Source organism: Rhamphochromis longiceps, linkage group LG23 (genome assembly GCF_057381845.1).
Source record: "Rhamphochromis longiceps isolate RC_006_pf linkage group LG23, R_longiceps_female_GT1.1, whole genome shotgun sequence".
Classification (NCBI taxonomy): domain Eukaryota; kingdom Metazoa; phylum Chordata; class Actinopteri; order Cichliformes; family Cichlidae; genus Rhamphochromis; species Rhamphochromis longiceps.
The window spans coordinates 33,219,172-33,247,027 of NC_140578.1; the positions used below are offsets into that span (position 1 = coordinate 33,219,172).

Sequence of the window (27,856 nt, forward strand, 5' to 3'; positions counted from 1 at the left end):
AATGCAGCGAACAGGGATTGTCTCCACATTAACTTTATTTGCGGGTATAAAGTCTCGGTGCACAAGAGTCTGAGTACTTCCGGAGTCAACAAGGGCCTTTAATGGTTTCCCATCAACCTCAACTAAGGTCATTTTGAAACCAGTCTCAAACTCCACTTTAGGCTCCACACTTTGTCGGGGCACAAAACACATCTGAGTTATTTTTGTAGAATCCTTTGGGCACATAGGTTTTGTGTGGCCCTCCATCCCACACAAATAACAAATCACAGTCTTGGGTGGAGGTCTTGACGGCATATTGACAGACTGGCTCTTTGGAGGTTTACTCACCCCTGCTTTCTGGTAGTGAGGGACAGATTTTGAACCACCTGTCATTTTCCATGCTGTGTGGCTCCATGGCTGTCCTTTTCTCCGTGCTGCCACAAACACATCAGCCAGCTCTGCAGCCGCCGCTGCAGAGTTTGGATTGCGTTCTTTAATCCATATCTGTAACTCAGGAGACAGCATTCTCAAGTATTGTTCTAAAATTAATATTTCACTAACCTCATGCACCGTTTTTCCTTTTGGCTTCACCCACTTCTCATATAACTCTTTCAATCTTGCATATAGTTCTTTTGGATTCTCATCAGGTTTTACCTCCAGTGAACGGAATCTCAGTCTATATGTCTCAGGATTAATGTCATATTTTTGAAGGATAGCTGCTTTAACTTTGTCATAGTCTAGAGAGTCATCCATATCCATATGAACATACGCACCTCTTGCTTTGCCAGTGAGTAAAGGAATCAGATGAAAAACCCAGTCCATTTTTTGCCACCGGCAAACTACAGCCATGCGTTCAAATGTTGTTAAAAAATGTTCAATATCATCCTCCTCTGTCAATTTTTCCAGCCTGGGTTCATAAAAGCGAGACTGACCTGACTGAGGATGTATTTGCTCATTACTGGAGCCAGCACAGGGAGGATCCTCCTCTTCAAAGGACTCTACCTCTGGTTGTTCAGGTTCCTCCATTTGAGGCTCAGAGACCTCCATTTGAGGCTCAGGGACCGGGGAGGTACGAGCTTGCACTTCTACCTGCAACAGCTGAAACTGATGTTGCAGTGCTCTAAAGCGCTGTTCCTGGCGGGTAAACTCCTCCCTTCTTCTTGCTTCCTGGGCCTCCTGCTGACCCATATGAGAACGAAGCATGGAAATCAGTTCTGACATTGTCAGCTCCTTACCTTGGCTCTCAGTACTATCCACCCCTCCAGAGGCTCCATTTTCCTCTCCTCCTTCTACTTGCTCTACCACTCCAACTGGCTGGTTTTGACAATCTCCTTTTGCTCCTCTGCCACTCCTTCCCATTCTGTGCATGGCTTGATGAGTGAAGAGGGGAAAAAAAGAGAAAAAAAAAATCCTGTGCCTTCAACTGCTGATCCCACTCCTGACACCACTTGTGATGGACCGAGCAGTGAAGGAAACTTAGGCACAGGTTAAAGTCCAAAAAATGATTTTTTTATTTAACCCAAAAAACATAATTGGTTAACTCATGCAAAAAGAATCAAAATCTTGGGCCCATAAAAGAGGTCAAACTAACAAAACTCTACTCAAAGTTAACAACACAACTGATAACTCAAACAAACTGACCTAACTTAATGAGACAAAGGGGAAACTTAAATAGTGGCTGATCAGCCCACAAAAACAGGAAAAGGGGTAAAACACACAAAACCTAACTAAACCAAACATAATGAACTCCAATTCCCCCCCATGGTCCTGAGTTATGGCGTGAACCAATTTGTAGCCTTCCTTTAAAGCTCGCTCCGCCCCTTTTCCACCTCTTGGCTCCTTAATCAAGGGACTGGAACAGCTGCAACTAAGGTAACTCAGAAAACAAAAGATTAATCATACATAACAGTGTAAACTAAAATGTGCGCACTTATTTTAGAATGCAGCGTTATGTGGATATACGAATTAACTAAACCAAAACCAGTTATTTATTGTCCTGTAAATAAATTCCTATATTTAAAGAAAGAAATGTGAATGCAATGTTACTTATAAGTAGTGATGGGACGTTCTGTATCGAGGCTTCGGAGCGTGTGTCGAGTAATGGAGGGGGCGTTTCCGCGAAGCGCGTATCGAGGCTTGCTTCATTTATGGGAGGAGCTGAAAATGATGACGTCCGAAGCCTCGCTGCCCGGCTGTACCACGTGACTGGTTCATGAAGTGGTTCGAACTTTGCCGCGAGATATGACAGCGATATAAACCCCTCAGACTTCATTCAAAATGTGGGTGTTTGATGGAGAGTTGCGGTTAGAGAGAGTTTGGAGACCGTTTGGAGGTTTATGAGAGTGAGGAGAGAAAGTCAGGAGAGAATGGAGCCAGCTAAGAAGAGGAGGATGTCCTCCCCTGTGTGGGAACATTTTGATTTTATTCCTCCCAACAAGGTATGTAAATTTCTACAGAAGATGTATTGTCATGATACTGATGGTGCAATACAATTTATGTTGAGCTGTCTTGACTTTTGTACAAGGTGAAGTGTTTGCTATGTGCCAGGGAGCTGGGATATAACAACAACACCTCATCCATGCTTAGGCACTACAGAGCTTTGCATGAGAATAAGAGGAACACCGATTGTGGAGCAAGACCAGGTGAGCCATCAAATGCAATGATAATATAGCATGCAGTAATGTTACTAAATGATATAACAATATTATACAACTGTTATAAGTTACGTGTGTGATATTTATATTTGTGCTTTGTCTTTATTGTCTTTCCTCAGGAGAACAATCTCAAATAGATGAAGACCTGGTCAGCATGGTGATTGAGGACTCCCAGCCATTTAGCATTGTGGAGGACAAAGGATTCAAAAGATTTGTTAAATCATTAAATCCCAGCTATGTTCTCCCCACTAAAAAGGACGTAAAAGCAGTGAAAATTTAGTTTTTACAGAATAAAATGTGAACAGGCAGGACTGAGGCTCAAAGCCTCAGTGTGTAGCTGTCCATACCTCAACGTTACAAAAGCACAACTACTGTCCACACCCCAACCACACCTCACCTCACAGTAAATGATAATTTCCATTTCAAGCATTTCCAAATAATCATTTCCCATACTGCCACTATAAATATACACAGTATACTGCCATCACTACAATATACATGTTTTACACACTCCTTTTGTTGTTGACATTTACAGGCTGTGTGCAAAATGCCACACTCTTCAAATTCATGCCAGCTATTATTTTTACGTCCAGTAGGTGTCCTGCTAGAGCAAATGAAGCTTCATGAAGCTTCGCGTTGGGGTGAACCAATTGGATGAAAAGCTTCAGTGCTTCATGGGGCTTCATCTGCCCATCACTACTTATAAGCCTCTACACTAACATGGTGGGTATTACCACTGTGTGGCTGTAAGTGCAGCCATCACACACAGCTATATTTGTTTGGACATGAGGACCATTAGACAGCAACCCTCTGCAGTAAATTAACATGTATAACAAGTATTTAGATGTAGATGTAGCGAAGGTGACCAAACACTAGAATTCGTCAGTGCAATCTAATTCAATGTAAAATAAATAATTGAATTAATAAATACAAATAAAAGTTTAAGAGCTCTGTTTTGTGCTTTCCACAAAATTAAATACACAATAAAATATCTGCAAGTTCTGAGTGTAGTAATTTTAATAAGATGTATGTTTTACGCTGAAATTGGCAGCTCTCCCAGTTCCTCCGCACCTTCAGTCAAATACATAATGAGTTTATGCCCATGACATTTCTAAGGAAATAAAAGCTCTTCTTTTTATGATTGCACATATAATAGATATGAGTAAAGTTCTACCTTTCACTGGGTTTCGCACTGACATAAACTATAATTTCTGTTTTCTGTTGCACTTGTACATTAAACTACAGGAGACGCATGCTAATGATTTCCAGAACAGGGCTTTCAATGTTCATAATTTGTTGTGCATTAAAAAATGGATGTTGTAAATGTGAATCTCCTGCTGTGTTGCTGGAGGCAAACAGCAGGAGATTCACATATGCCAACTGTGTCTATGAATCCCTTTATCCCACAAACTGTGATGCACTGATTGACTTTCTCTGCAATTTGAGCTAAAGTAGCTCGTCTGTTGGACTGGACCACACGGGCCAGCCTTCACTCCTCACCTGCATCAGTGAGGGTTGGCCACCCATGATCCCATTGCTGGTTCACCGTCATTTCTTCCATGGACAACTTTTGCTAGATACACCACAGAAGAGCCGCAGTATATGTTATGTGCGGTAGTGATGTGACGTTCTGTATCGAGGCTTCGAAGCTTGTGTCGAGTAATTGAGGGGGCGTTTCCGCAATGCGCGTATCGAGGCTTGCTTCATTTATGGGAGGACCTGAAAATGATGACGTCCGAAGCCTCGCTGCCCGGCTGTACCACGTGACTGGTTCATGAAGGGGTTCGAACTTTGCCGCGAGCTATGACAGATATAAACCCCCCAGACTTCATTCAAAAATGTGGGTGTTTGATGGAGAGTTGCGGTTAGTGAGAGTTTGGAGACAGTTTGGAGACAGTTTGGAGGTTTATGAGAGTGAGGAGAGAAGGTCAGGAGAGAATGGAGCCAGCTAAGAAGAGGAGGATGTCCTCCCCTGTGTGGGAACATTTTGATTTTATTCCTCCCAACAAGGTATGTAAATTTCTACAGAAGATGTATTTTCATAATACTGATGGTGCAATACAATTTATGTTAAGCGGCTTTACTTTTGTACAAGGTGAAGTCTTTGCTATGTGCCAGGGAGCTGGGATATAACAACAACACCTCATCCATGCTTAGGCACTACAGAGCTTTGCATGAGAATAAGAGGAACACCGATTGTGGAGCAAGACCAGGTGAGCCATCAAATGCCATGATAATATAGCATGCAGTAATGTTACTAAATGATATAACAATATTATACAGCTGTTATAAGTTATGTGTGTGATATTTATATTTATATTTGTGCTTTGTCTTTGTTCTCCTGAGGAAAGACAATAATCTCAAATAGATGAAGACCTGGTTAGCATGGTGATCGAGGACTCCCAGCCATTTAGCATTGTGGAAGACAAAGGATTTAAAAGATTTGCTAAATCATTAAATCCTAGCTATGTTTTCCCCACTAAAAAGGTCATAAAAGCAGTGAAAATGTAGTTTTTACAGAATAAAATGTGAACAGGCAGGACTGAGGCTCAGTGTGTAGCTGTCCATACCTCAACGTTACAAAAGCACAACCACTGTCCACACTCCAACCACACCTCACAGTAAATGATCATTTCCATTTTAAGCATTTCCAAATAATCATTTTCCATACTGCCAGTATAAATATACACAGTATACTGCCACCACTACAATATACATGTTTTACACACTCCTTTTGTTGTTGACATTTACAGGCTGTGTGCAAAAGTCCACACTCTTCAAATTCATGCCAACTAATATTTTTACGTCCAGTAGGTGTCCTACTAGAGCAAATGAAGCTTCAAGAAGCTTTGCGCTGGAGTGAACCAATTGGATGAAAAGCTTCAGTGCTTCATGAAGCTTCATCTGCCCATCACTAATGTGCGGGCTGTGTGCAGGCAGGAGTGGTAGTAGGAGGACCCAATGTGCAGACACTCAGAGGCAGAACGTGAACTCAAAACAGCTTTAATGCTGAACTCAAAGGGCAACAAAACTAGGACTATAAAATGCACTTACGCAGACAGAACACACAGCTAGATTGGGGTAGATCACAACACCAACAAGCTGAAACACAAGGCTTAAATACACAGAGGGAGCAATCAGGGAATGAGTAACAGGGGGGAAACACAGCTGGGGCAAATCAGGCCTAACGAAATAGGGGAAGCAAAACCAGATACATTAACATCAGACATGGGCCTTCAAAATAAAACAGGAAACAACACAGATTGAACTAAAGACACAGACTCACACGCAGGCACTGCAACAGAAGGAACCGAGACGTAAACCATAAGACAGAACACAGACAAAGAGACCAAAGACTAGAAATGATAAATGATATAATAAACTCAAACCTCTGGGTCAAAGACCCAGGCATCCTAACAGTTTTGGAGACGCTATGACCCAGTTGTGTAGCCATTTCAATTTGGCCCTTGTCAGACTTACTCAAATCAATTCATCCACTTGCCCATTTGTTCTTGTTTGCAGAGACGGGTCTTCCAGCAGAATCTGCATGAATATGAAGATACTTATTAAGTTTCATGTCTTATTCCATGTTTGTTTAACAATGCCTGGTAACTCTTTGCCATGAACTCTGTGCCGTTGTCTGACCTGATACACTTTACCTTCCCGTGTGGGGCTGTATCGGCCAAAAAGATTTCAGTTGCTTGCATTGTTTCACTTTTGTTGTAAACAATAATGCATATCTGTGTCCATCTCATGATTCTGGATCTATCGGCCCTGCTAGATCCGTATGTACCAGCTCGAGAGGTTTCTCGGCTCTTCTGTCAGGGTTTCTATTCCTAGACTGGACAAATTTTCCCTGGATACACACCTCACAGTTCAAACTTTGGTTGTCTGTTTTCCCCTTGATTTTCATACCTTCAACCACATTTTGTAACTTCAGAATGTCACTATGATTGCAATGTCCCAAAATTTCGTGCCATGTCTGCACATTAAGACAATTATTACACTTCTCATCATACTCACTTACAGTTTCAAGGTAATAAAGTCTGTTGTGCTCATGGATGTAGAACTATGTACCGTCTCTGTGTTGAAGGACGTTCCTTCCTTTCTTAAAGATGATAGTAGCTCCATTCACGGTGGCTGCTCTCACAGAGAAGATATTCTGTGGAAATGAGGGAATGTATAGAGCGTCTTTCAGTGTTGTTTTACACTGTCTCCCTCGGCTGTCAATCAAGCACACCTCTGCTTCTCCTCTGCCTTCAGCTACTCCTTTACACCTGGTGCCATCAGCTAATTCCACACAGTGTGTTCCCGGTTGGAAGTCGTCATTAAATTTCTTGAACGCTGTTTTATCATTCAGGATGTGTGATGTTGCGGCAGTATCCACCATCAGGCCTTTGGTCCTGATGTCCTGTTGCTGTTGAGGTTCCGCGTAGTCATTGCTCATCCGGAAGACATAGGTGTCGTCGCTCTCTGCGTTGCCGCCCTCCTCCGAGGCTGTGCGCGCTTCATCGTTCCGTTGTCGTCTCCTGCAAGTCGACTCTCGATGAGTATTGCTTCTACAGTAACTGCACCTCTGTTTATAGCAGCATGCTCTGGCTAAGCCTCACCGAACACGCTGTACTTTGCGACTTTTCTGGTGGTAAACTTTCTCCTCTTCAGCCGCACTCGCCCCAACACTCCACACACTGCCCCACTTGGACAGGTCCGGTGATTCGGTCCAGAATCTACAGACAGAAGGTCAAGGTTAGTTCCACAACATAAAACACGTGTAAGCGATTCTTCTTTGAATATGCCGCGAGCACGAACTCAGGTGGTTCGACGTTCCAGCGGTGAGCTGCTCTGTGCCACTGCCTTAAATAGCAGCTGGGGAAATCAGCCAGATCAGCCGCAGGTGGACACCATCCACAGGGGTGCGTGGGCCAAGAGTGAGAGCCCGTAATGAGCTCCACCCAGGCAGAGAGGAGGAGGAGAGACAAAAAACTAAAACTAACAACAACAAAACCTGTAGCCAGCGTGGGCCAACCAGAGAGACACGGGGACCGTGACACTTTCCCCTGGCGTAGCTTCAATATTTTCCTGGGCCCATAACCTGTTAGCAGAGATGGGTCTTCCAGCAGAATCTGCATGAATTTTGAAGATACTTATTATCTAGACGGAGGAATAATCACACGTGGAGCATCGGCTTTTACCGGAACATTCACACCAAAAGGTGACTTTGTTTACTGAACTCTGTGTATACTCTGCAGCATAACAGGAAGCATCCTTTCAAAATAAAATCACAACAGATGACAATGAGGGCATACCTATTAACTAGCTCAACAGTTCTACTTTTAACACACCAACTGAGAGATAAGAGATAATCACTTGGTGCATTCTCGGTAGGTACATTTCCAAGTAAAGTTAAGAAAATTATGTTAGTCAGGAAAGCTATTGGAATTTTTGTGGGGCCTCAGAATGAGAGTGACTGACAGTAATTTTCTCTTCCATTTGTGAACAGTTGTACTATAACAGCTGTCATTTTCTCAACCAGCTGCTTGCTGATGTTCTTGCAGCCCATTCCAACCTTTTGAAAGTCACCAATCTTTTCCCTGGCATCCTTAGACAGCTCTTTGGTCTTTCTGTGGTGGTGATGTTAATGATGTAGACATGTTAGGAGTGTAATTAAATACCCTTCAACAAAGTGGTGCAATTAACTGTGAAAGCTGGCTTGGTAACTGTTTATCCGTAAGTTGCTAGATTGTTTGCTTAAGCCAAATTCTTGCTAGTTTGTAATGGATCAAATAATGATTTTCCATACTAAGATGGACATTGATGTGTTATTGGTCCAGAATGTTTTTGTTTGCTTGATAGATTTATTAAATAAACATAGAAATTGGAAACTGATATTCATTATAAACAAAGTGTAACTCAACATCAACTTTAAATATGAACTATACTAAATATGTAAAAAAATAAATAAAAAAAAGTTTTGGAGCCCAGCCCACTCAGTTTTTTAAATCTCCAGGCATTTTTTTTGGGCATTGGCACTTCTCCACACCTGCCTCTCTGCTCTGTGCGTCATCAATTTTTACCTGTGACTGGACCAAATTTTCATGCCTTTTGATGTGTTGTGCTTCTCACACTCTTATTAATGGCTAACAAATTTAGGTCATTACATCCTGTCTGCTCTATTTCAGGCCCTTTGCCGTCCCTGTAGCCACAGTCACTCTGTTATTGCTGCTGTAATAATGATTATGATAATGAAAAGCTTTAACAGTAATGACTGCCATCATTAAAAGATTAAATTAGGCACATGTAATAGTGTAACTCCTTTTCACTTCCCCTTGGGTTAATGATACATTTTCAAGTAAGAATTTATTTTACAGTGACTGCTGTAATTTCACTTTTATGGCTCTCCCAGTGCTTGATCAAGACAGAGAAAAAAAAGGTGTGTAACCTAAGCAGTTTTTTATATGATCCTGTCCCATTACAGTTTTTTCAAGACACAAAGTACAGAGTCACTGTACAACTCTTCAGAAAACTAAAGTAATCACCAAACAAATGTCATGTAGCTCAGTTTTCACCAGCTGCCTTTTGCCTTTTAAAGGTCAGGCTTGTATGTTTAAAATTGATTTAATAATTCAAGTGAAGATGATACTTCAACAGATCTGTTGAAAGCATAACAAACTTTTAGTAAGAGTGAGTGTTTGAGTGAAGACACCCCGTGAGCTCATAATGAGAATATAACCTCCAACTGCGACCTCGGAGCCGGCATCTTTATGCTCTCTCTAACCTGAAGCCAAGTCTAATTGAACTTTCTTCTTTCTTTTTCCCCTGACTTGTGAACAAATTTAAATTCTGACTGAAGACATCACTGCCTTAAGGCCCTATTGACAAGGTGAAAAACAAGGGTCTCCTCCAGCTTATTTACTGCTCCTGTGAGCCAACCAATTTGCTGGCTATCCTCTCAGTGAGCTGTAATGGCTTCTTGGCTGTCAGCGTTTTAAATCCTTCAGAGACCCACAGTCTGGCAGTAGATGAGGCCAAGGTAGGAGGACAGTAAAACAAACTGTCCTCATCAGAGGTGTAGTCTTTCCACAGTCACAGCGATGTTCCGCCACTGTTTTTTCACCAGGAGAGGAAATAAAAATATTTAGTTAGCTCAAAGTTAAAAACAAAATGAGTAATCAAAGCTGTTGTCATGACGTCTAGAGCCAGATTCAGATTCGTGGGCTGCACCAGTGCAAAACCCTCTTTTGACATCAAAAAGCTATTGATTAGGTTTATCACAGAGGCCTGGTGTCAGTTTTATGACTGAAAGCCACCAGGCAAATTAATTTGATGTATTGCAAAAATGCACCCATGGGGATGAAAAGTTAAAGTTAATTTATATACAAAGATGCAATCAGTTCATTTCATCAATTACCTGCCAAGAGCAATACAAACTGGAGGCTTGGAAAGGAGCACAACCCATGAGAGGGATATGCAGTGTGAGGGAGCAGCTGTATGAAAATAATGCAGTGTAAGCGCAGGTTTTACGCCTGATTCTTTCTGGAAACAGAACGGCAGTTAAGATAAATCAGAAGAAGCTGAAGAAAATTCATCGTGGTTTCCTATAATGGTGAAGTCTTCTGTTAGAAATTGCTGGGAACTGTTTCAGATTCAGATGGAGTGCACAATTTATCCAGAGGCTAGCTGCGTCATTACAAACGACTCGATCTTAAACCTGAAATCTAACAGCTGGCGCGTGTGTGTGTAGAAAAAGACCAAACATTATTTACAGTGAGCTCCTGAGCCATTCCCGAAGATACTGTCTCTGCATGAATCTACTTTTTTTTTTATTTGTTTGCTTTTTAAAGCAGTAAAAACTTGTCTTGTTAAATCTAAAATGTCTTTAATTAATTACTTAATTATTTCGGTTCATTCCTTTTTGTGGTATGAATGGTATGAATCAGATAGTCTAAGATGCTGATTACCTTGGGGAGATCATTTGTTATGAACCAGGATTATGTGCCTGTTGTTTTGTTGGTGCTTGGGACATGGATATTCAAAGTTATCACAGAGTTTCCGAGCGTCAAGAACTGGAGTTAGAAGTATCATCAAAAAAATTCAAAGAGAGTCACACAGTACAGAACAAGCCTGGAAAAGCTAGGAAGCAAAACACTGAAAAAGAAAACTAAAGAGAGATGTGCCTAAAGACCCCAGGACAACTGCCAAGATACTAATGAATGACTTAGCCAACTGAGCAATTGTGGCCTCAAAGCAAATAACCGTGAGGTTAAAGAAAATCTCGACTTTTGCAGAAGAGACATCCTCAGCTCAGACTGAAGTAAGCTAAAAACAACTGGAGAAAGATTATTCAAACTGGAATGAGGTGCTTTGGTCAAATGAAACAAAACTAAAGCTATTTGTTCATAAAAATGTTGTTTATGTTTGGAGAAACAAGGGACAGGTGTATAAAAGAACCCTTTCCCCACGTTGAAACATGGTGGTGGGAGAATTATGCCCTGGGGTTCTTTCAGTACATCTGGACTCGGTAAAAGGAATCATGAAGAAAGAAGGACATGTTAAGGTTTTGAAAGTAAACCTTAAGAAGTTGGCAGCAAAACTGGGTCTCGGTCATCACTTTGTCTTCCAACAAGACAACCCAAAACATGCATTGCTTCTGATGAAGAACTACCTCCAGAAGACCAAAGTGAATGTTACTGAGTGTAATGTGCAAAGCCCTGACTTTGATCCCATTGAAAATATAAAGAGTAAAGGTCCATACCAGAAGACCATCAAATCTAGAGGAGCTTGCCAAAGAAGAATGGGCTGAGATTGCTCACGAGATGTGTGATATTAATCTCTGGCTCTCTTCCACAGCATGTCCTTTATCCTGTCTTCCTTCTCTCACCCCAACCGGTCACAGCAGATGGTCCCGCCCCTCCCTGAGCCTGGTTCTGCTGGAGATTTCTTCCTGTTAAAAGGGAGTTTTTCCTTCCCAATGTCACCAAAGTGCTTGCTCATAGGGGGTCATATGATTATGGGGCGCCGTTTGTAAACTGAAACATGCCGAAATTAACAGCAACATTTTTCCACATTTAGCTCTAAATCTTACAAAAACATGTTTTTTCGAGTCATTTTTTACAACATTTAGTAAAATATTTGTAACTTTTCATATTTAAAACAGGATTTTAAATGTTAAATCTAAATGCTAAATGTTAAATCTAAATGTTAAATGTTAAATGTAAATATTATATTTAAATGTAAATGTTAAATGTAAATATTATATATAAATCTAAATGTTAAATGTTAAATCTAAATGTTATATATAAATCTAAATGTTAAATGTTAAATCTAAATGTTACGGGAAACTAAATATTTAGCTAATATGCAAATTTATTGTACGGGTCAACGGAAATACCAAAATAAAAGCTTCAAGAAAACCTCCCGCGCTAAAGTGTGCCGGTCGCGGTCAGGTTCTGTGTTTGTGCTCCTCTTACGGTCACTTTTGACTGCCATGAGCTGCTTCGACTATTCCCTACCAGCATGTCCAGCGATTTAGCTGAAAACATTGGAAGAGCCGTTTTGTCGGCCATCCAACGATTCAGCGGTAATGCACCCTCGACCTCACAAACGCCGCAGCACTTGGTAAGTTTATTTTATAGCATTTTGGACGGGTTGATAGCAGTGTTAGCAAAACTAGCAAAGCTAAATTACTTAGCTAGTCCTCAATTATTTCATTTGGTAGGCAGCAGACAGAGATCGAACATCATACAACTCTATTTATTTATTTGGTAGGTAGGTAACAGTCGTTCTTGATGTAAATGTTTCCTTAGGAATCCAGCAATGCACCTGGACCAAGTAGACCTGCCGTCTCCACTGGGATACCATACTGCTCGGTAGGCCTTCTTACACATATCATTTAATTCATTTATCATGAAATTTCCCCTTGTGGGACTAATAAAGGTATGTTATCTTATCTTAGCTGACTGGTTTTGATATACAGTCAGGTTCATAAGTAGTTGGATACAGACACATTTTCTAATGTTGCTTCTGTACATTACCAGAATGAATTAAAAATGAAACTACTCCAATGCAGTTGAAGTGCAGACTTTAAGTTTTAATTCAGTGGGTTGGACTAAATGAATGCATAAAAATGTGAGAGGGAAAAATTAATTTGTAAACACAATCCTATCATTTCAGAGGCTCTAAAGTAATTAGACAAATTAAATAACTGAAAATAAAATGATAATTTCTATTACTTTATTCAAAACCCTTTGTTGGCAATGACAGCCTGAAGTCTTGAAGTCATGGACACCACCAGGTGCTGGCATTCCTCCTTACTAAGGCTCTGCCAGGCCTTTACTGCATTGGCTTTCAGTTGCTGTTTGTTTGTGGGCCTTTCTGTCCTAAATTTAGTCTTCAACAACTGAAATGTGTGCTCAATTGGGTTAAAATCCAGTGACTGACTTGGCCATTCAAGAATATTCTATTTCTTTACTTTATTAAAGTCATGGGGTGCTTGGACTGTATGTTTTGGGTCAACTTCCATCTTTATTATTAAATGCTGCCCAATCAATGTGACTACTTTTAGCTGGACTTAAGCAGACAAGTATGTCTCTGAACACATTCAGCTGCTTCAGTCCTGTGTCACATATTCAGTAAACACTACCAGTGCCACTGGCAGCCATGCACGCCCAAACCATCACACTGCCTCTGCCATGTTTTACAGATGATGTGGTATGCTTTGGATCATGAGTCGTTCCACCCTTCTCCATACTTTTTTCTTGCCATCATTCTGGTAGAGGTTGATCTTGGTTTTATCTGTCCAAAGAATGTTTTTCCAAAATTTAGCTGGCTTTTACTAGATGTTTTTTTTTTTTTTTTTTTTTTGTTAAGTCCATTCTAGCCTTTCTATTCTTGAGGCTTATGAGTGGCTTGCACCTTGCAGTGAACCCTCTGTATTAGGGCTGTTCGATATGACAATATGAAAACATCTATCATTTCATATTATACGCTATCATTTGTTCTGTGGTGTCGCAAAATAAATTTTACGTCAATATTTTTCATCGTTTTGATGGTCACTGTAGTGGCTGTATTAATTTCTTAATTTTCTTTTTTCTGTTATGTTCTCTTTGACCGCATGTTGTCTGTTCACAGTAAAATTTTCAAAATGCGTCTCAAATCAATTCCAGGCCTTTTATCTGCTTAATTGGTAATGACATCATCATTTTAATATGGATACCCTAAATTAAAGCTGAGTCTGCACATCATGTCCATGATATAATTTTGATTGGAATATGTTTCAGTAAACGGGCAACAAAATAAAACTTGTTAGGGTCCAAATACACACTGACCTAATTGCAGGCCTTTGCTACTCTAATTGAGTGCTCAAAGAACTTTATACAACAGATCTCATTTACCCATTCACATGCACAGATTAATACAAGCACTTTTTCTGTCCAACATTCGCACACAGTCATAGTCGGATAAACTCATTGGGAGCTCTAGATTAGAGCACCTGGGAACTGAATCACCAACTTGACCAACAATCACCAAATGCTAATCTACAAGATACAAAAGGTTCAGTTTTCTGTGTAATGGGTAGACAATAGTAAGATGGTCTGAGTCTACAGTTTGTTTGTTTGTTTTTAATGAACAGATAACAGAAACCTTACGGATGTATTGTAATGCATAGGTATCTATCTGTATCTGTGTTTGAATTCATTTCAGGTTCCTCTTCCATCAGTTCCTCAAGCTCATGCTACGCGCTCACATTTTGTGAGAAAAAACAAGACCTGCAAACACTATACAAAAGATGTTGTGTGCTTGCCCTTGTCTTCAGCATCAACGTTTCTCATACCGAGAGGAGATTCACGAGCAAAACTAGCACAAGATGGCCTTATTGGGAAGATCTCCTTTACATCTGACTGGTCTGAAGCACAACTTAGAGAAGAAATAACAGCAATCTTCAGAAGAACATTTGCACTGTCAACTGGCCAGACATTCCCTTTTGAGTATTTGAGTACAATTAGAGGATGTAAACGACTAATGAAACCAAATGTTTCTAGCAAGAAAGAAGTTGGCTCGATTTGTTCCACCACCTGCCTCTATATAATGGCAGGGATACAAAAACCTGCACAGGTAAACATTTTATATTGCAGTGCAGAAATATTTATTGTCTAAAAAGTGAGTCTGTTCCCTTAATATAATTTTATTAATTGTATTAATTAATATTGCAGTTTCAGCAGGTGTAAACAGTTTTTAGTGCAGCCATGTGCCTCTGTGTTACCAGTGATTTGGTGCAACTGTATTTGATTTTATGTAGAACATGCTTTCTTTTCCCTCAGGAGGAACCAGAAGAGCTGTCTGATAGTGACTTTGAAAGTCCAGTCTGCCGGAGAAGACGAGGTATGTGACGTGAATGAAAACCTAGTGAGGTTCTAAGCTCGATGACCAGTTAGATTTTGTTACTGCAGTGCGTAATAATTCCTGGGGGGTTTGTTTGATGAGAGCATCGTTAATTTGTCCGATTGGGGCGATCGTGGCTCAAGAGTTGGGAGTTTGCCTTGTAATCGGAAGGTTGCCGTTTCGAGCCCCGGCTCGGACAGTCTCGGTCGTTGTGTCCTTAGGCAAGACACTTCACCTACCGCCTACTGGTGTTGGCCAGAAGGGCCGATGGCGCGATATGGCAGCCTCGCCTCTGTCAGTCTGCCCCAGGGCAGCTGTGGCTACAACTGTAGCTTGCCTTCACCAGTGTGTGAATGGGTGGATGACTGGGTGTGTAAAGCGCTTTGGGGTCCTTAGGGGGGACTAGTAAAAGCGCTATACAAATACAGGCCATTTACCATTTTAATGTTTACGAATTATCACAGGTGATTACAGCCAAGGAGGAATATGTGCCCAACTTTCACTTAAACTAATATAAGGATATATAAAGGCTGTTAACATTATGAAGCAAGTCATGCTGACCTTCTTTCCTTTGTTCAGTGCATCATGCGTTGTCTACAACACCAGGTGAAAGTGAGGCCAAGCATCAGGAAACAGAGAGCTGCATTCAAGAGAGTGAAAATGAGGGACAGGCAGAGGGACAGCAGATGTTTCCATATAATGTGGCAGAATTTGTGTAAGCTGTTGTCTAGGGGTTAAAGAAATCCTTCATTTTAGATGTTGTTTAGGATATTGTTTTGATGCAAGTTTCCAATTTGCATGTTTGGGGTTTTTTTGCTGAATGACTGCAACTTTAGGATTTACATTTAATTTTTTTTTTTTTTTTAATGATGTAGTGTGAGAAATTCTTCAAGGCTGACATGTTTTATGATTTCTAATATCTCTTATCTACTTAGCCCTATTTTTCTGGAGGAAGATGAAGCTCTTGAAGAGGCAATTCAGCGTAGCCTCCTAGAAGAGTCTGATAGACTTACCATATTTCAAGGTAAGATTTGAAAGTAACCTTTGATAATTGAATATTTTATTTGCATCTTTACTTGCATCATTTTTTTGCAGTTACACAATTACAAAGGTAATTGCTCATTTCTGACTAATTTAATATGGACTATCACAACATAATTATATGTTGTAACTCTGTGCACTTGAGTCAAATGTACAGCAAATTTCCATTTTTCCCCAAGATCTGTTTGTCATTGTCCCTTTTTTATATAGGTCTTTTAAGAAGCTCAGCAAAGAAGAAATTGAAGGTCTTCTTAGAGCTCATAGTGAGAAAGTCATTACACCAGGAACAAGACAACTCCATATCAGTCGAGCCAATGTGTGGTCGACTGCTTTGCGTCAGTTCAAGAGACCCAAGTTTGCAGAAAGCTGTGAGATGCTTTGTCACATTTGCAAGCGATGAACATGATACAGAGGAAGATGCTGCTGACCTTGGGGGGCCAAGGCGGGAGTTTTTCCGTTTACTGGTGAAGGCCATCTTTCAGGACAGTGGTGCTTTTGAAGGTAATAGGATTTCGCAGTCAAACTAACTAACTTACTTACTCAAGGCCTAAAGGCTTGTTGACGACACTCGTTTTTATAATGTTACAAACGCAACAACCACCTGATCTGAACATTGTTTGACAGAACATTAACAAGTTAATAAATGACTACAGATAATAAATCTGTTATGTTCTGTGTGTCTGAAACAGTAAAAAAAAAAAGTAATACATTTTTGTCTGTCAATCTCAAGATATCAGTTTGGGGTCTGTACAGAATATACTTTTTTGTGTGTTATTTTTCAGCTACACCAAATGGATGCACACTGAAATTTAACATCCTACACTTGCAAAATGGAGTATATCGAACCATTAGCAGGATGTTGTCCACGATAATAGTGCAAGGTGGAGAAGCACCTGCCTTTCTCTCTCCACATGTAGTAGACTACATTGTGTCAGGAGACATTCTTCAAGTACACCTAACACCGGATGATATAGGTGACCCTGAGTTAAGAGAGAATCTGAAAAAGGTGAATTGCAATATTATAACAAGAATATTGTAATATTTCCTATATTCACAAATCTTCTGGTCTTCTTTTATAATATATAAGAAATACACTTTTGTATTCTGTCCTTGGGAGCAACAGAATAGTTAGAGAGGAGCTGATGGTGGTCAAATTTCGGGAATTTCTCCAGTGTGTCGAAAGTAAGCAGAAATTCACATAATGTAGTCTGGCCATGAAACAATTCGGGACACTAAAGTAAAACTTTGTCTTTTTATGTCACATGCGCACACACAAAACAGGAATAAAGATGTATGATAGCTTACAACTGACAAGCAAGGCAAAGACAGAACCTCTGTATTTTTTATAAAAACATTAGCCATCATTTAGTTGTTAGCTCAAGCTTTAACTATTTTAGTGTCCCCAGGTTAACGGTAGTTTTTCTTTGTTTTTAGATGAAGAGCTGAGAGACTCACTTGGAGAAAGGACTCTTACCAAGGATGAAGAGGCATTTGTGAAGGCTTTGAGGCCTGGTCACATCTTGGCTTTTGCCACCGGGAGCAGCAAGGTTCCAGCCATAGGTTTTCAACCAGCTCCTAAAATAACATTCATTCACAATGAAAGCAAACATCTCCCGATTGCACACACATGTGCAAATAAGCTTCAGCTTTTTGTGAATGAAACAACAATGGCTGATGATGATGCTTTTCATTACTGCTTCTTAGTAGCACTCATGAATGGAGCTTTATTCAGCACCATCTAAACATGTTCCAAAAAAGTGAAATTAAAATGGTGGGTTTGTTAACTCTAATCCTGTTCATTAATTGTAGTTTCAAGTAACTTTGCTTCATACAAGATAGTTGAAATAAATTCTGACTGCATTTAATGTTGAAATGTAATAATTTTCAAAGCTTCAATAGATTTATAAAAATGCTAACTCTGTATTTTCAACGACAAATCAATAAAGTCACTGGTGTAATACAATAATTTTATTAAGCTTTTCTTTTTTAAACAAGGACACTTCAAAACAGTTTATGCACAGAGTATACTAAACATGCTTTGTAGAACAAGCCAGGATTACTTAGACATCTAACAGCAACATTTATTAAGACTATTGCAACTTTACAATGATTAAAACAATACTGTAGATAATCTTGTGAATTGATTTAAAGACTGACTGTTCCGTGTTGATAATTTTCACTGTTATACTGTATTACAGTGTGAATTTGATCTTTACTTCAATCTGAATAACTGGTTTTACCCATAAACTAAAAGTGGTTGTAGCCTTCTGAATAGCCTATGAGTCACTGTCAGTCATTAACTCTGAGTCCTTATGTGGCAGGAGGCATCACTGCTAGAGGGGAGGGGCTTCTGCAGTAGTACAAAAACTGCATTTGCTGTACAGCATTTAAGAATATTAAGTGTCATCACTCTTTAGAACATCACTGGTATCCTGTGGTTGAGGTCACACATTTACAAGTTTGTTAAAAATATACTGCTGTGTTCGTTGAAACAATGTTTTACCATTATTGTTGTCTTCTTCAAAAGGGTGAATGCTTGTATATAGCTCTTGTAAATCGCTGTCATTTAATGGGACAAACCTACTTTCAGAGTTTGACAAGGAGGGTATGGAGACCTCTGCTGTAGAAAGTTCTGGGTTGTGACGATGAGACACATGAGTTCCGCAGGCAAAAAGCTGGATGGGAGTTCTATTACCTTCAGTGGAAACAGAGTGATTGTTATATCCAGCTTTGAATTCCTTCAAAGTGCGGTTGATTCGTGGTAGAAACACATAATGAAGGCAAAATAGGTCTGTTGCATTTTCTAAGTCTAGGATACCAAGTGATTCCAATTCATAAAATATAGGTGCATAAATGCGGCTACAGTTGTTGTTTAAGTCTCGGTTGAAACGCTTAATCCTCTGGTTGTGCACAGAACTTCCCATTAAGACAGAGCTTTCACCCCTGCTTGCTCGCATGTCCTCCCAAATCTGAGCATTCTCTCCTCCGTGATCAGTCCTGATATGCAGGGGTCTGCCAAATTGTCCAACAGCTGCAGTAAAGAGGGCTTTCACAGTCTCAGCTCGATTATTGCTGGAGCACTGAAGAAACATCAACATCCTGCTGTATCCATCTATTGCACCATGAACAACAAACTTCCAACGAATCAGTTTGTGATTTCCATCTATGTGCCATATGAAATTTGGATGAGGCACAGAATATACTCGCCGAGCAACTGCAGTTCTTCTCCTGGATAGAACACCAGCCGAGTCCACCCTCCGCAGTGACTTTCTTACGCGCCATCTTTGAACCACTATGTTTTTGGAACGCAGATGACCCATCAGCATCACTTCTCCAACATTTGGATGTTCAGTTTTTATCTGGGACACTATCTGATCTAACTCATGGTCACTGATTACATTGAATTTTGACTCTGAGATATTATAGTCTTGCAGTAACTTATACAGAATGGGCCTGGAGATGGAAAGGATAGATGCAGCTTCAGTAAAAGATGTTTTCAGGGAAAGAACATTTTCCAATTCCTCTTTGGAAATCTGAAGCCTTCCTTGGTAACCATCCTAGAACACGGCACAGAAAATCTCAATGAGCACAATTCTATAACAAAAGATGGGTAATTTGAGGCAATTGTACTGTGACAGATTAGCTAGAGTAATATTTTATCAATAGTTTTAAAATATGAAAGTGAGCAATCAAAAGACACTCACAGCAAAAACAGTAATAAAATATGACGTAAAACTTGTGAATGTTGTTGGTGGTGATGTGACACTGCTAGTAATGGACCCCTAAGAAGATGAAATGTATGTAGAATCAGAATCATTACTTTGACAGGATTTAATTTAAGGTGACATATTACACCAAAGAAAAAACAAAAATTAGTCAGCTAAATGATATGTGTAAGAAGGCCTACCGAGCAGTATGGTATCCCAGTGGAGACGGCAGGTCTACTTGGTCCAGGTGCATTGCTGGATTCCTAAGGAAACATTTACATCAAGAACGACTGTTACCTACCTACCAAATAAATAAATAAATAGAGTTGTATGATGTTCGATCTCTGTCTGCTGCCTACCAAATGAAATAATTGAGGACTAGCTAAGTAATTTAGCTTTGCTAGTTTTGCTAACACTGCTATCAACCCGTCCAAAATGCTATACAATAAACTTACCAAGTGCTGCGGCGTTTGTGAGGTCGAGGGTGCATTACCACTGAATCGTTGGATGGCCGACAAAACGGCTCTTCCAATGTTTTCAGCTAAATCGCTGGACATGCTGGTAGGGAATAGTCGAAGCAGCTCATGGCAGTCAAAAGTGACCGTAAGAGGAGCGCAAACACAGAACCTGACCGCGACCGGCACACTTTAGCGCGGGAGGTTTTCTTGAAGCTTTTATTTTGGTATTACCGTTGACCCGTACAATAAATTTGCATATTAGCTAAATATTTAGTTTCCCGTAACATTTAGATTTAACATTTAACATTTAGATTTATATATAACATTTAGATTTAACATTTAACATTTAGATTTATATATAACATTTAGATTTAACATTTAATATTTATATTTATATATAACATTTAGATTTAACATTTAGATTTATATATAACATTTAGATTTAACATTTAACATTTAGATTTATATATAATATTTACATTTAACATTTACATTTAAATATAATATTTACATTTAACATTTAGCATTTAGATTTAACATTTAACATTTAGATTTAACATTTAAAATCCTGTTTTAAATATGAAAAGTTACAAATATTTTACTAAATGTTGTAAAAAAAATGACTCGAAAAAACATGTTTTTGTAAGATTTAGAGCTAAATGTGGAAAAATGTTGCTGTTAATTTCGGCATGTTTCAGTTTACAAACGGCGCCCCATATATGATTGTTGGGTTTTTCTCTGTATGCATGGTAGGGTTTACCTTCCAATATAAAGCGCCTTGAGATGACTATTGTTGTGATTTGGCGCCGTATAAATAAAATTGAATTGAGTTTATACTTATTAAAAAGTACAATAAACAACTTAAACTGTTATCCAGCCAAAGTATACACAAATGGCTATTAGCATCAGGGAGGCTAATAATTTTAACCCTGGTAGTTTTTGTATTTTGTAAAATTAGTTTGTTTCTCTGCAAAATTATGCTCTTCTGACAAAGATCTGCAATCCTCAAACCTTCCTTTATATTACCATCCATGCCTGATGGTAATATAAAGGAAGCTGTAGGTATAATGTGTAGGGGACCCAACTTGTCCATATACTGTATGTAAGCACCTTAAACTTAACTGCTTCCTGCTTTTGTTTTAAAAAGATCTATTGTATCTGGATAGTTTCTTTTTTAAAGGCCCATAAATCAAGACATACATATGCAATTTTGGTTTATTTCCATCAAACCAGCCTTAACCATATGATTGGGGTTATATGTTTGTTGGGTTTTTCTCTGTATGTCTCATTGTAGGATCTACCTTACAATATGAAGCACCTTGAAGCGACTGTTATTGTGATTTGGTGCTGTATAAATAAAACTAAATAGAACTGAATTAACCCAAATTGTGAAAAAAATTGCTTGTCAATGGAAATGTTCCAAAAATAAACAAGCCCTTTACACCCTCACCAATATCCCAATATCAAACCACAAAAGCACAAAATATAACTGTGCAGCTGTGTTGTTATGTTATTTGAAACTGAAAAAGCTGTGACACCAGTCATCATGTTCTTACATTTGCTTTTCTACAGGTATTTGACTCATACAAACCCAAGTGCAGATGATTTAAAAACCTGTTTGAAGTCCAAACACTCACAGTGTGTGGATGAACATGTGTGTACCATCAAGTCATGGTAGATGCATCACACTAAAGCAGAACGCATGGAGGCAGAGTTGTGGTGAAGACAGTTTATTTACAGTGAGGGGGAGGTATTTACAAGGATAAAATATATACAGTGTATGAATGGGGACTCGGAGCCAGGACATGCAGGTGACGAAAACACACACAGGTAGTGCACTCGATTTGGTACTGTTTGATGCCAAAACCTCCAGACGGAAAACAAACCAGTCGAGGCAAAATCCTAGGGAGGAAACAAAACTCCTTACAGTCACCAAAATAATCCAAGGGCTCCAGCAGGCAGGGGCAGAATTTCAGACGCTCCAAAAAAACGCCAATACTCCAACACTAGTCTTCTGTCAGGTAGCTCCTAAAGACCACTTCTGAGGAAAGCATCTGATGAGTAACAGGTGTGCCAGGTTCAGTGACTCACTGCCCCGCCTACCTATACAAAAAGGGAGGCACCAAAAAACACATACAGACAAAAACACCACATAACCAGAACCCAACTCCTAACAATATTAGTCTCTGAAGGTGGTTATAGGTTTCACTTGGACATCCACACAACTTTATCTGCATATAATGGTGCTTAAGCTGTTTTATTTTATAAATCAGACACTTGTCATGTTAATAAGGGCTAATTAATGCTGAGACAGAAAATGTCAGGGGTGAGGGCTGCTGAGCTAATCGTCATCGGTTTCATGCTGCTTCATGACAAGACAAGAGAACATTTTGCTTACATTACTCACATTTTACAGAAAAGACAGCAAAGGGGATCTCTGAAAGGCTACAAATAAATTAAATTTCTATTAAAAGGTCAGTGTTAAGTAAATGGACTGGTTCTTATATAGTGCTTTTCTACTGTTCTGAGCACTCAAAGCGCTTTACACAACTTGTGCATTCACCCATTCACACCAGCACATTTTTCTAAGTGCTTTCTAAGTAACATTCACACACACTCATACTCCGATGGATGCATCGGAGAGCAACTTGGGGTTAGTATCTTGCCCAAGGATATTTGGCACGCAGACTAGGGGAAGCCAGGAATCGAACCACCAAGCTTCCGATCAGTAGATGACCTGCTCTACCGCCTGAGCTAAGATAAACAGACCAAACTCTGGATGCTGTGCAGATGATTTAAAAACCTGTTTTAAAACCAAACACTCACAGTGTGTGGATGAACATGTGTGTCATGGTAGATGCATCACACTGCAAAGTCAATATTAGTCTCTGCAGGTGGTTTACAGATTTCACTTGGACATCCGCACAATGGCTAAGCTTTTTTAATCTATAATATCAGACACTTGTCATGTTAATAAGGGCTAATTAATGCTGAGACAGAAGATGTCAGGGGTGAGGGCTGCTGAGCTACTCATCATCAGCTTCATGCTGCTTCATGGTAAGACAAGAGAATGTTTTACTTACATTCAGTTTCATGCTGCAAGGACAACAAAGTCTTTGAAAGACGGTCGCCTTAATAAGTATCACCTTAACTTTTATGTATGCAAATTAACATATATTATCTGTTGTACTTTGATAGAGTTACAATAGTGAAATTGCTAAACAGTAAATACTGCTTCATAACTTTTATTTCCTTTTCCAAAAAAGAAGGTTCACCAAGAACATTATGTTATACAGAATCAGTTTTATTCATCCTAATGTGTGGCACCAGCAGATCCTGTTTTTTTTTTTCATAATGTCTCAGTACACACCAAAAGAATAAGTCAGCAGACTTGTGATCTCAAGATTTTAACTGTTGTGATCATATTCATTCTCTACTGTCTATGCAGGAGTAAAATACCAATAAAAATAAAAGAACTGGCCTATTTTCATTAGCAGGAAGTTAAGATAATTATGTTTTCTTTACTCTTTATTTTCTAGATCTCAGACTTTGTGGTTTCTTTTAACTGCACCAGTCCAACTCCTGTCGCCCTATTCGAAGAGCTTGACAAAGATTTGTTCTCTAAAAAAACTGATTCGTCCTGTCAAAAGCTTTTCAAATCCACTTAACATAAGCATCAGTATCACCGTGGTGGGAATTTTAGGAGTGGTAAGTCTACACAGTTCACACACTAGATATTAAAAGTCAACATTTTGGTAATCTTAATGTTTATGATTCTAATATACTAATTCATATGTCTCGTCTTTAGCATGAAAAAGCCCAAACCCTGTCTTATGTCTTATGTCCTGGTATGTTTTGAAAAGATCTTACAAAATCACTAAATTATACTTATTCAAGAACATTGTACGTGTATGTACATGTATTCAAATTGTTATCTATTTAAATGGCTCTAGCCTATTGTTCTAACTATGTGCTCTCTGTATGTTGACAATAGAAACCACGTATAGATTCTAAGTTATAAGGCTTTTAAAAAAAATTTCAACCAGTAAATCATAAAGTTGACTTTGTAGACCCCACTCCGGGTCGGGGATGAGTTCCTGCCCCAAGTGGAGGAGTTCAAGTATCTCGGGGTCTTGTTCGCGAGTGATGGGAGAAGGGAGCCGGAGATCGACAGACGGATTGGGGCTGCAGCTGCAGTAATGCGGACGCTGCACCGGTCCGTCGTGGTGAAGAGGGCGCTGAGTGTAAAAGCGAAGCTCTCAATTTACTGGTCGATCTACGTCCCTACCCTCACCTATGGCCACGAGCTGTGGGTAGTGACCGAAAGAACGAGATCGCGGATACAAGCGGCAGAAATGAGCTTCCTCCGAAGGGTGGCTGGCCTCTCCCTTAGAGATAGGGTGAGAAGTTCGGCCATCCGGGAGGGGCTCAGAGTAGAGCAGCTGCTGCTCCACATCGAAAGGAGCCAGTTGAGGTGGTTCGGGCATCTGACAAGGATGCCCCCTGGGCGCCTCCTGGGTGAGGTGTTCCAGGCATGTCCCACCGGGAGGAGGCCCCGGGGCAGACCCAGGACACGCTGCAGAGATTATATCTCTCGGCTGGCCTGGGAACGCCTTGGTATTCCCCCGGATAAGCTGGAGGAGGTGGCTGGGGAGAGGGAGGTCTGGGCCTCTTTGCTTAGGCTGCTGCCCCCGCGACCCAGCCCCGGACAAAGCGGATGAAGATGGATGGATGGACTTTGTAGACTATGGGACTCCGTTTGTAAACGGAAACATGCTGAAATTAACAGCAACATTTTCCCGCCCTATAGTAAACTTTGCCAGACCTAAGACAAATGTTAATGGGTTGCTAACATGACCCTGCTCTACACAAAATGTATAGTAGTAGATGTTGTATTTCCCTCTATTTCAGCAGTTAAACTGGCATTTGCAGGCTGTATACCAGTTTTACTTTTCTTCTGCTTAATGTAGGAGTGGGATATTGAGGGACTGAACTGGGATGAGAAGGATTGTGGCGCTGAACGAGTCTCTGTCCCTCGGGAAAAACTTTATGTCCCAGATGTTCAAATAGCAGAGTTGTAAGTTTTCCACATTTTGATTGGCTACAAGCTGGACAGTTTTGAAGTTATAGTGGTGGAGGTCATTGAACAGACTGTTAATTAACATGGGTAACCCTAATCACGGCTTACTGGAGAGACAGCAATATGTAATTTCAGCCCTGCTCTCTTAAAAGACTTGTCATTTCATATTTTTGCTACTAAAAGTTTTTTTTTTTTTTTAAATAAATTGCTATTATTAATTATTAAAAATGTTTTGTTATCCTTTTCTATTCTATTCCAGCCTGGATGAAGTCAGCTCCACCAAAACTCCTTATGTCTACTTGTACAACACAGGTCATGTGTATGATGATAAGCCCATCAGAGTGGTCAGTTCTATGCTTTCCCCTTTGATATCCAGAACTGCTCATTGATGTTTGGAGCAGATATACACTTTGATAAGGCTTTCTGAAACTTAAAAAACTAAAAATAAATTATTGAAAGTGTGAACTTCACACTCGACAAATTTGAAATCCATATCTGAACACAAAGCTGTTTGCTAATATTTCCAAATAAAACCATGCTCTTAAATATCAACCTAGCTACTGATATTAGGATGATTCAAGGCACAACTTCCAAACAGGTCCTGAATGAGTCCAGAGACATGATGGTGACCAATGGAGAGTGGGAGCTCACGATATCAGTATAGCTGATTCCACCCTGGAATTAGTTGTGGGAAGCTACTCAGAGATCACGTACTATGTAAGCTTTATTTTTTTTTTACATGCTTTTATTTAATTATGTATTTTTGAACTGTTAAAGCTGCTCACAACAGTGCTTTTTCATGCACTGAAAAACTTCCTTTGTGCTAGTTCTTAATCACTGAGGAATGACAACAAACTTATGGACAGCTTTGGGCTTCCCTATAGTAACACTTTCTGGTGGTGCAGCACTGCCCTTTTGGAAATACTTCAGTTTCACCACATTCTTAAATTAGGTTTATACAATCTCAAATGAACAAGACTGCATGGCATCTTCATTATCTTCCTGTCATTATTTATTATACTGTCATGGTCCTGGGTCATTTTGACCCAGCGTTTTGTGTTTTGTGATTATTTTCCTCTGTTCTAGCTATTCTGTGTCCTCCCCCCTTGTGTCCGGTTCGGGTCTAGATTTCCTGTCTTGTTCTGAAAGTCTGTGTCTGTTGTCATTGTGTTCAGCTTGTCTCCTCCGGTCCTCATGTGTATTAGGTTCAGCTGTTCTTCCCTCTTGTGTGTGATTACCTGATTACCTTGTGTGTGTATATTTAGTGGGTGTCGGTCTGTGTTCTTTGTCGGCTCGTCTGCGTTCTATGGTGTTCCTGTCTCTGCGTCTCTCTGCCCCGCACCCCTTTTGTATGGTCCCAGGTTTGTCACTTAGTTTCTCCCAGTTTAGGTTTCCGTTTGTAATTACTCATGCTTCATTGCCTGTTTTTGCCACTACCACCCTGTAAATAAACGTCACTCGTATCATCAGTTTGCTGCATTTTGGGTCCTCCTTTTCCTCCACTCCACACGGCTCTCCGCCAGCCGTGACATATACAAAAATTTGTTTTCAGTAGTTAGAACCACCTTTAGCCACTAATCTGTGTGAATGTATCAATGTCTCACATCACTGTGGAGGAGAAAACCTTTAAAATCTCAAAGGTTTGTACCTGCGTCTCGTCCCAAGATCGTGCTAAGACGGAGACCGGTTCTCTATGTGGTGAACCTGCTGATCCCCAGCTGTTTCCTCATCACAGTGGACCTCTTCAGCTTCAACAAGGTCATGCTTAACTTTTCAATTTATCATAGCATTTCACTGGCTGTTTATTTTTGACAGCACTATCAATGAACACCAGTGCCACAAACCTCTCGGACAATCAGAGCATCTACAGTGTTACACTTCCAGTAAAACCAGTGCCAGCTTCCGAGATGGTTCTGGATGAACTGAGGAGATTAAGCAGAGATCTCACAGCCATCCGACTTCAGATGGACTAATGCTTTCAAGGGACCAAAGCTGCACAGGAGTGGGAGATGATTGGAACAGTGATCGATCGTCTGCTGTTTGGCTTGTACATCGTCTTTATCGTCACGAGCTTCATTACAATAATGAGCATCTGGATATGAAATAATTTGTTTGCAACATAATTAGGTGACAGAAAGATGAAAAAACAACATAACTGGCGTACTGTCGTGGTAATTGGCATGGATCACAAATAAATACAGTGCTATGGAAATGTATTTGACCCCTTCCAGATTTTTTATTTTTTGCGTTACCTGCCCCTCCCTCCCATGTCCACCCACACCACACTATTCAGTTCAATTCAGTTTTATTTATACAGCGCCAAATCACAACAACAGTCGCCTCAAGGTAGACCCTACAATAATACATACAGAGAAAAAACCAACAATCATATGACCCCTATGAGCAAGCACTTTGGCGACAGTGGGAAGGAAAAACTCCCTTTTAACAGGAAGAAACCTCCAACAGAAACAGGCTCAGGGAGGGGCGGGGCCATCTGCTGCATCCGGCTGGGGTGAGAGATAGAAGATGGGACAAAAGACATGCTGTGGAAGAGAGCCA

The 27,856-nt window shown here is 40.0% G+C and overlaps 3 protein-coding genes and 1 pseudogene across 5 annotated transcripts; 3 read left to right on the top strand and 1 right to left on the bottom strand.

Moving 5' to 3' along the window:
- The first annotated feature begins 298 nt into the window (after positions 1-298).
- Positions 299-3,648, top strand: LOC146642403 (uncharacterized). Of its 3 annotated transcripts, none has more exons than XM_085398462.1 (4): positions 299-2,417; positions 2,504-2,621; positions 2,753-2,790; positions 3,227-3,648. In XM_085398462.1, the coding sequence occupies exons 1-4, from the start codon at positions 2,316-2,318 to the stop codon at positions 3,227-3,229; spliced, it is 261 nt and encodes an 86-aa protein (XP_085254588.1). In that variant the 5' UTR covers positions 299-2,315; the 3' UTR covers positions 3,230-3,648. The 3 variants fall into 3 exon arrangements, with proteins under 3 accessions (XP_085254588.1, XP_085254587.1, XP_085254586.1); XM_085398461.1 differs by having other exon boundaries at positions 3,230-3,648; XM_085398460.1 differs by lacking the exon at positions 3,227-3,648 and having other exon boundaries at positions 2,753-3,219.
- Positions 3,649-12,095: 8,447 nt separating this feature from the next.
- On the top strand, positions 12,096-16,021 carry LOC146642404 (uncharacterized). Its single transcript, XM_085399490.1, has 5 exons — positions 12,096-12,248; positions 12,437-12,499; positions 14,334-14,744; positions 14,951-15,011; positions 15,947-16,021. Exons 1-5 carry the CDS (start codon positions 12,147-12,149, stop codon positions 16,003-16,005), a joined length of 696 nt encoding a protein of 231 aa, XP_085255616.1. The 5' UTR covers positions 12,096-12,146; the 3' UTR covers positions 16,006-16,021.
- A 1,474-nt stretch (positions 16,022-17,495) lies between these two features.
- Positions 17,496-20,418, bottom strand: LOC146642405 (uncharacterized). The gene is made up of 3 exons (XM_085398622.1): positions 20,215-20,418; positions 19,960-20,022; positions 17,496-19,609 (listed from the first exon to the last, which is right to left on the bottom strand). The coding sequence occupies exons 1-3, from the start codon at positions 20,314-20,316 to the stop codon at positions 18,497-18,499; spliced, it is 1,278 nt and encodes a 425-aa protein (XP_085254748.1). The 5' UTR covers positions 20,317-20,418; the 3' UTR covers positions 17,496-18,496.
- A 1,583-nt stretch (positions 20,419-22,001) lies between these two features.
- On the top strand, positions 22,002-27,270 carry LOC146642406 (5-hydroxytryptamine receptor 3A-like; annotated as a pseudogene).
- The last annotated feature ends 586 nt before the right edge of the window (positions 27,271-27,856 follow it).

Coding starts and splice junctions, on each gene's coding strand:
- LOC146642403 (XM_085398460.1), top strand. CDS start 2,316: ATGAGAGTGAGGAGAGAAAGTCAGGAGAGAATGGAGCCAGCTAAGAAG. Junction 2,418..2,503: donor ATTTTATTCCTCCCAACAAG/GTATGTAAATTT, acceptor CTTTTGTACAAG/GTGAAGTGTTTGCTATGTGC. Junction 2,622..2,752: donor CGATTGTGGAGCAAGACCAG/GTGAGCCATCAA, acceptor GTCTTTCCTCAG/GAGAACAATCTCAAATAGAT.
- LOC146642404 (XM_085399490.1), top strand. CDS start 12,147: ATGTCCAGCGATTTAGCTGAAAACATTGGAAGAGCCGTTTTGTCGGCC. Junction 12,249..12,436: donor CACAAACGCCGCAGCACTTG/GTAAGTTTATTT, acceptor ATGTTTCCTTAG/GAATCCAGCAATGCACCTGG. Junction 14,745..14,950: donor GGATACAAAAACCTGCACAG/GTAAACATTTTA, acceptor CTTTTCCCTCAG/GAGGAACCAGAAGAGCTGTC.
- LOC146642405 (XM_085398622.1), bottom strand. CDS start 20,316: ATGTCCAGCGATTTAGCTGAAAACATTGGAAGAGCCGTTTTGTCGGCC. Junction 20,023..20,214: donor CACAAACGCCGCAGCACTTG/GTAAGTTTATTG, acceptor ATGTTTCCTTAG/GAATCCAGCAATGCACCTGG. Junction 19,610..19,959: donor CTGGGATACCATACTGCTCG/GTAGGCCTTCTT, acceptor GCCGTGTTCTAG/GATGGTTACCAAGGAAGGCT.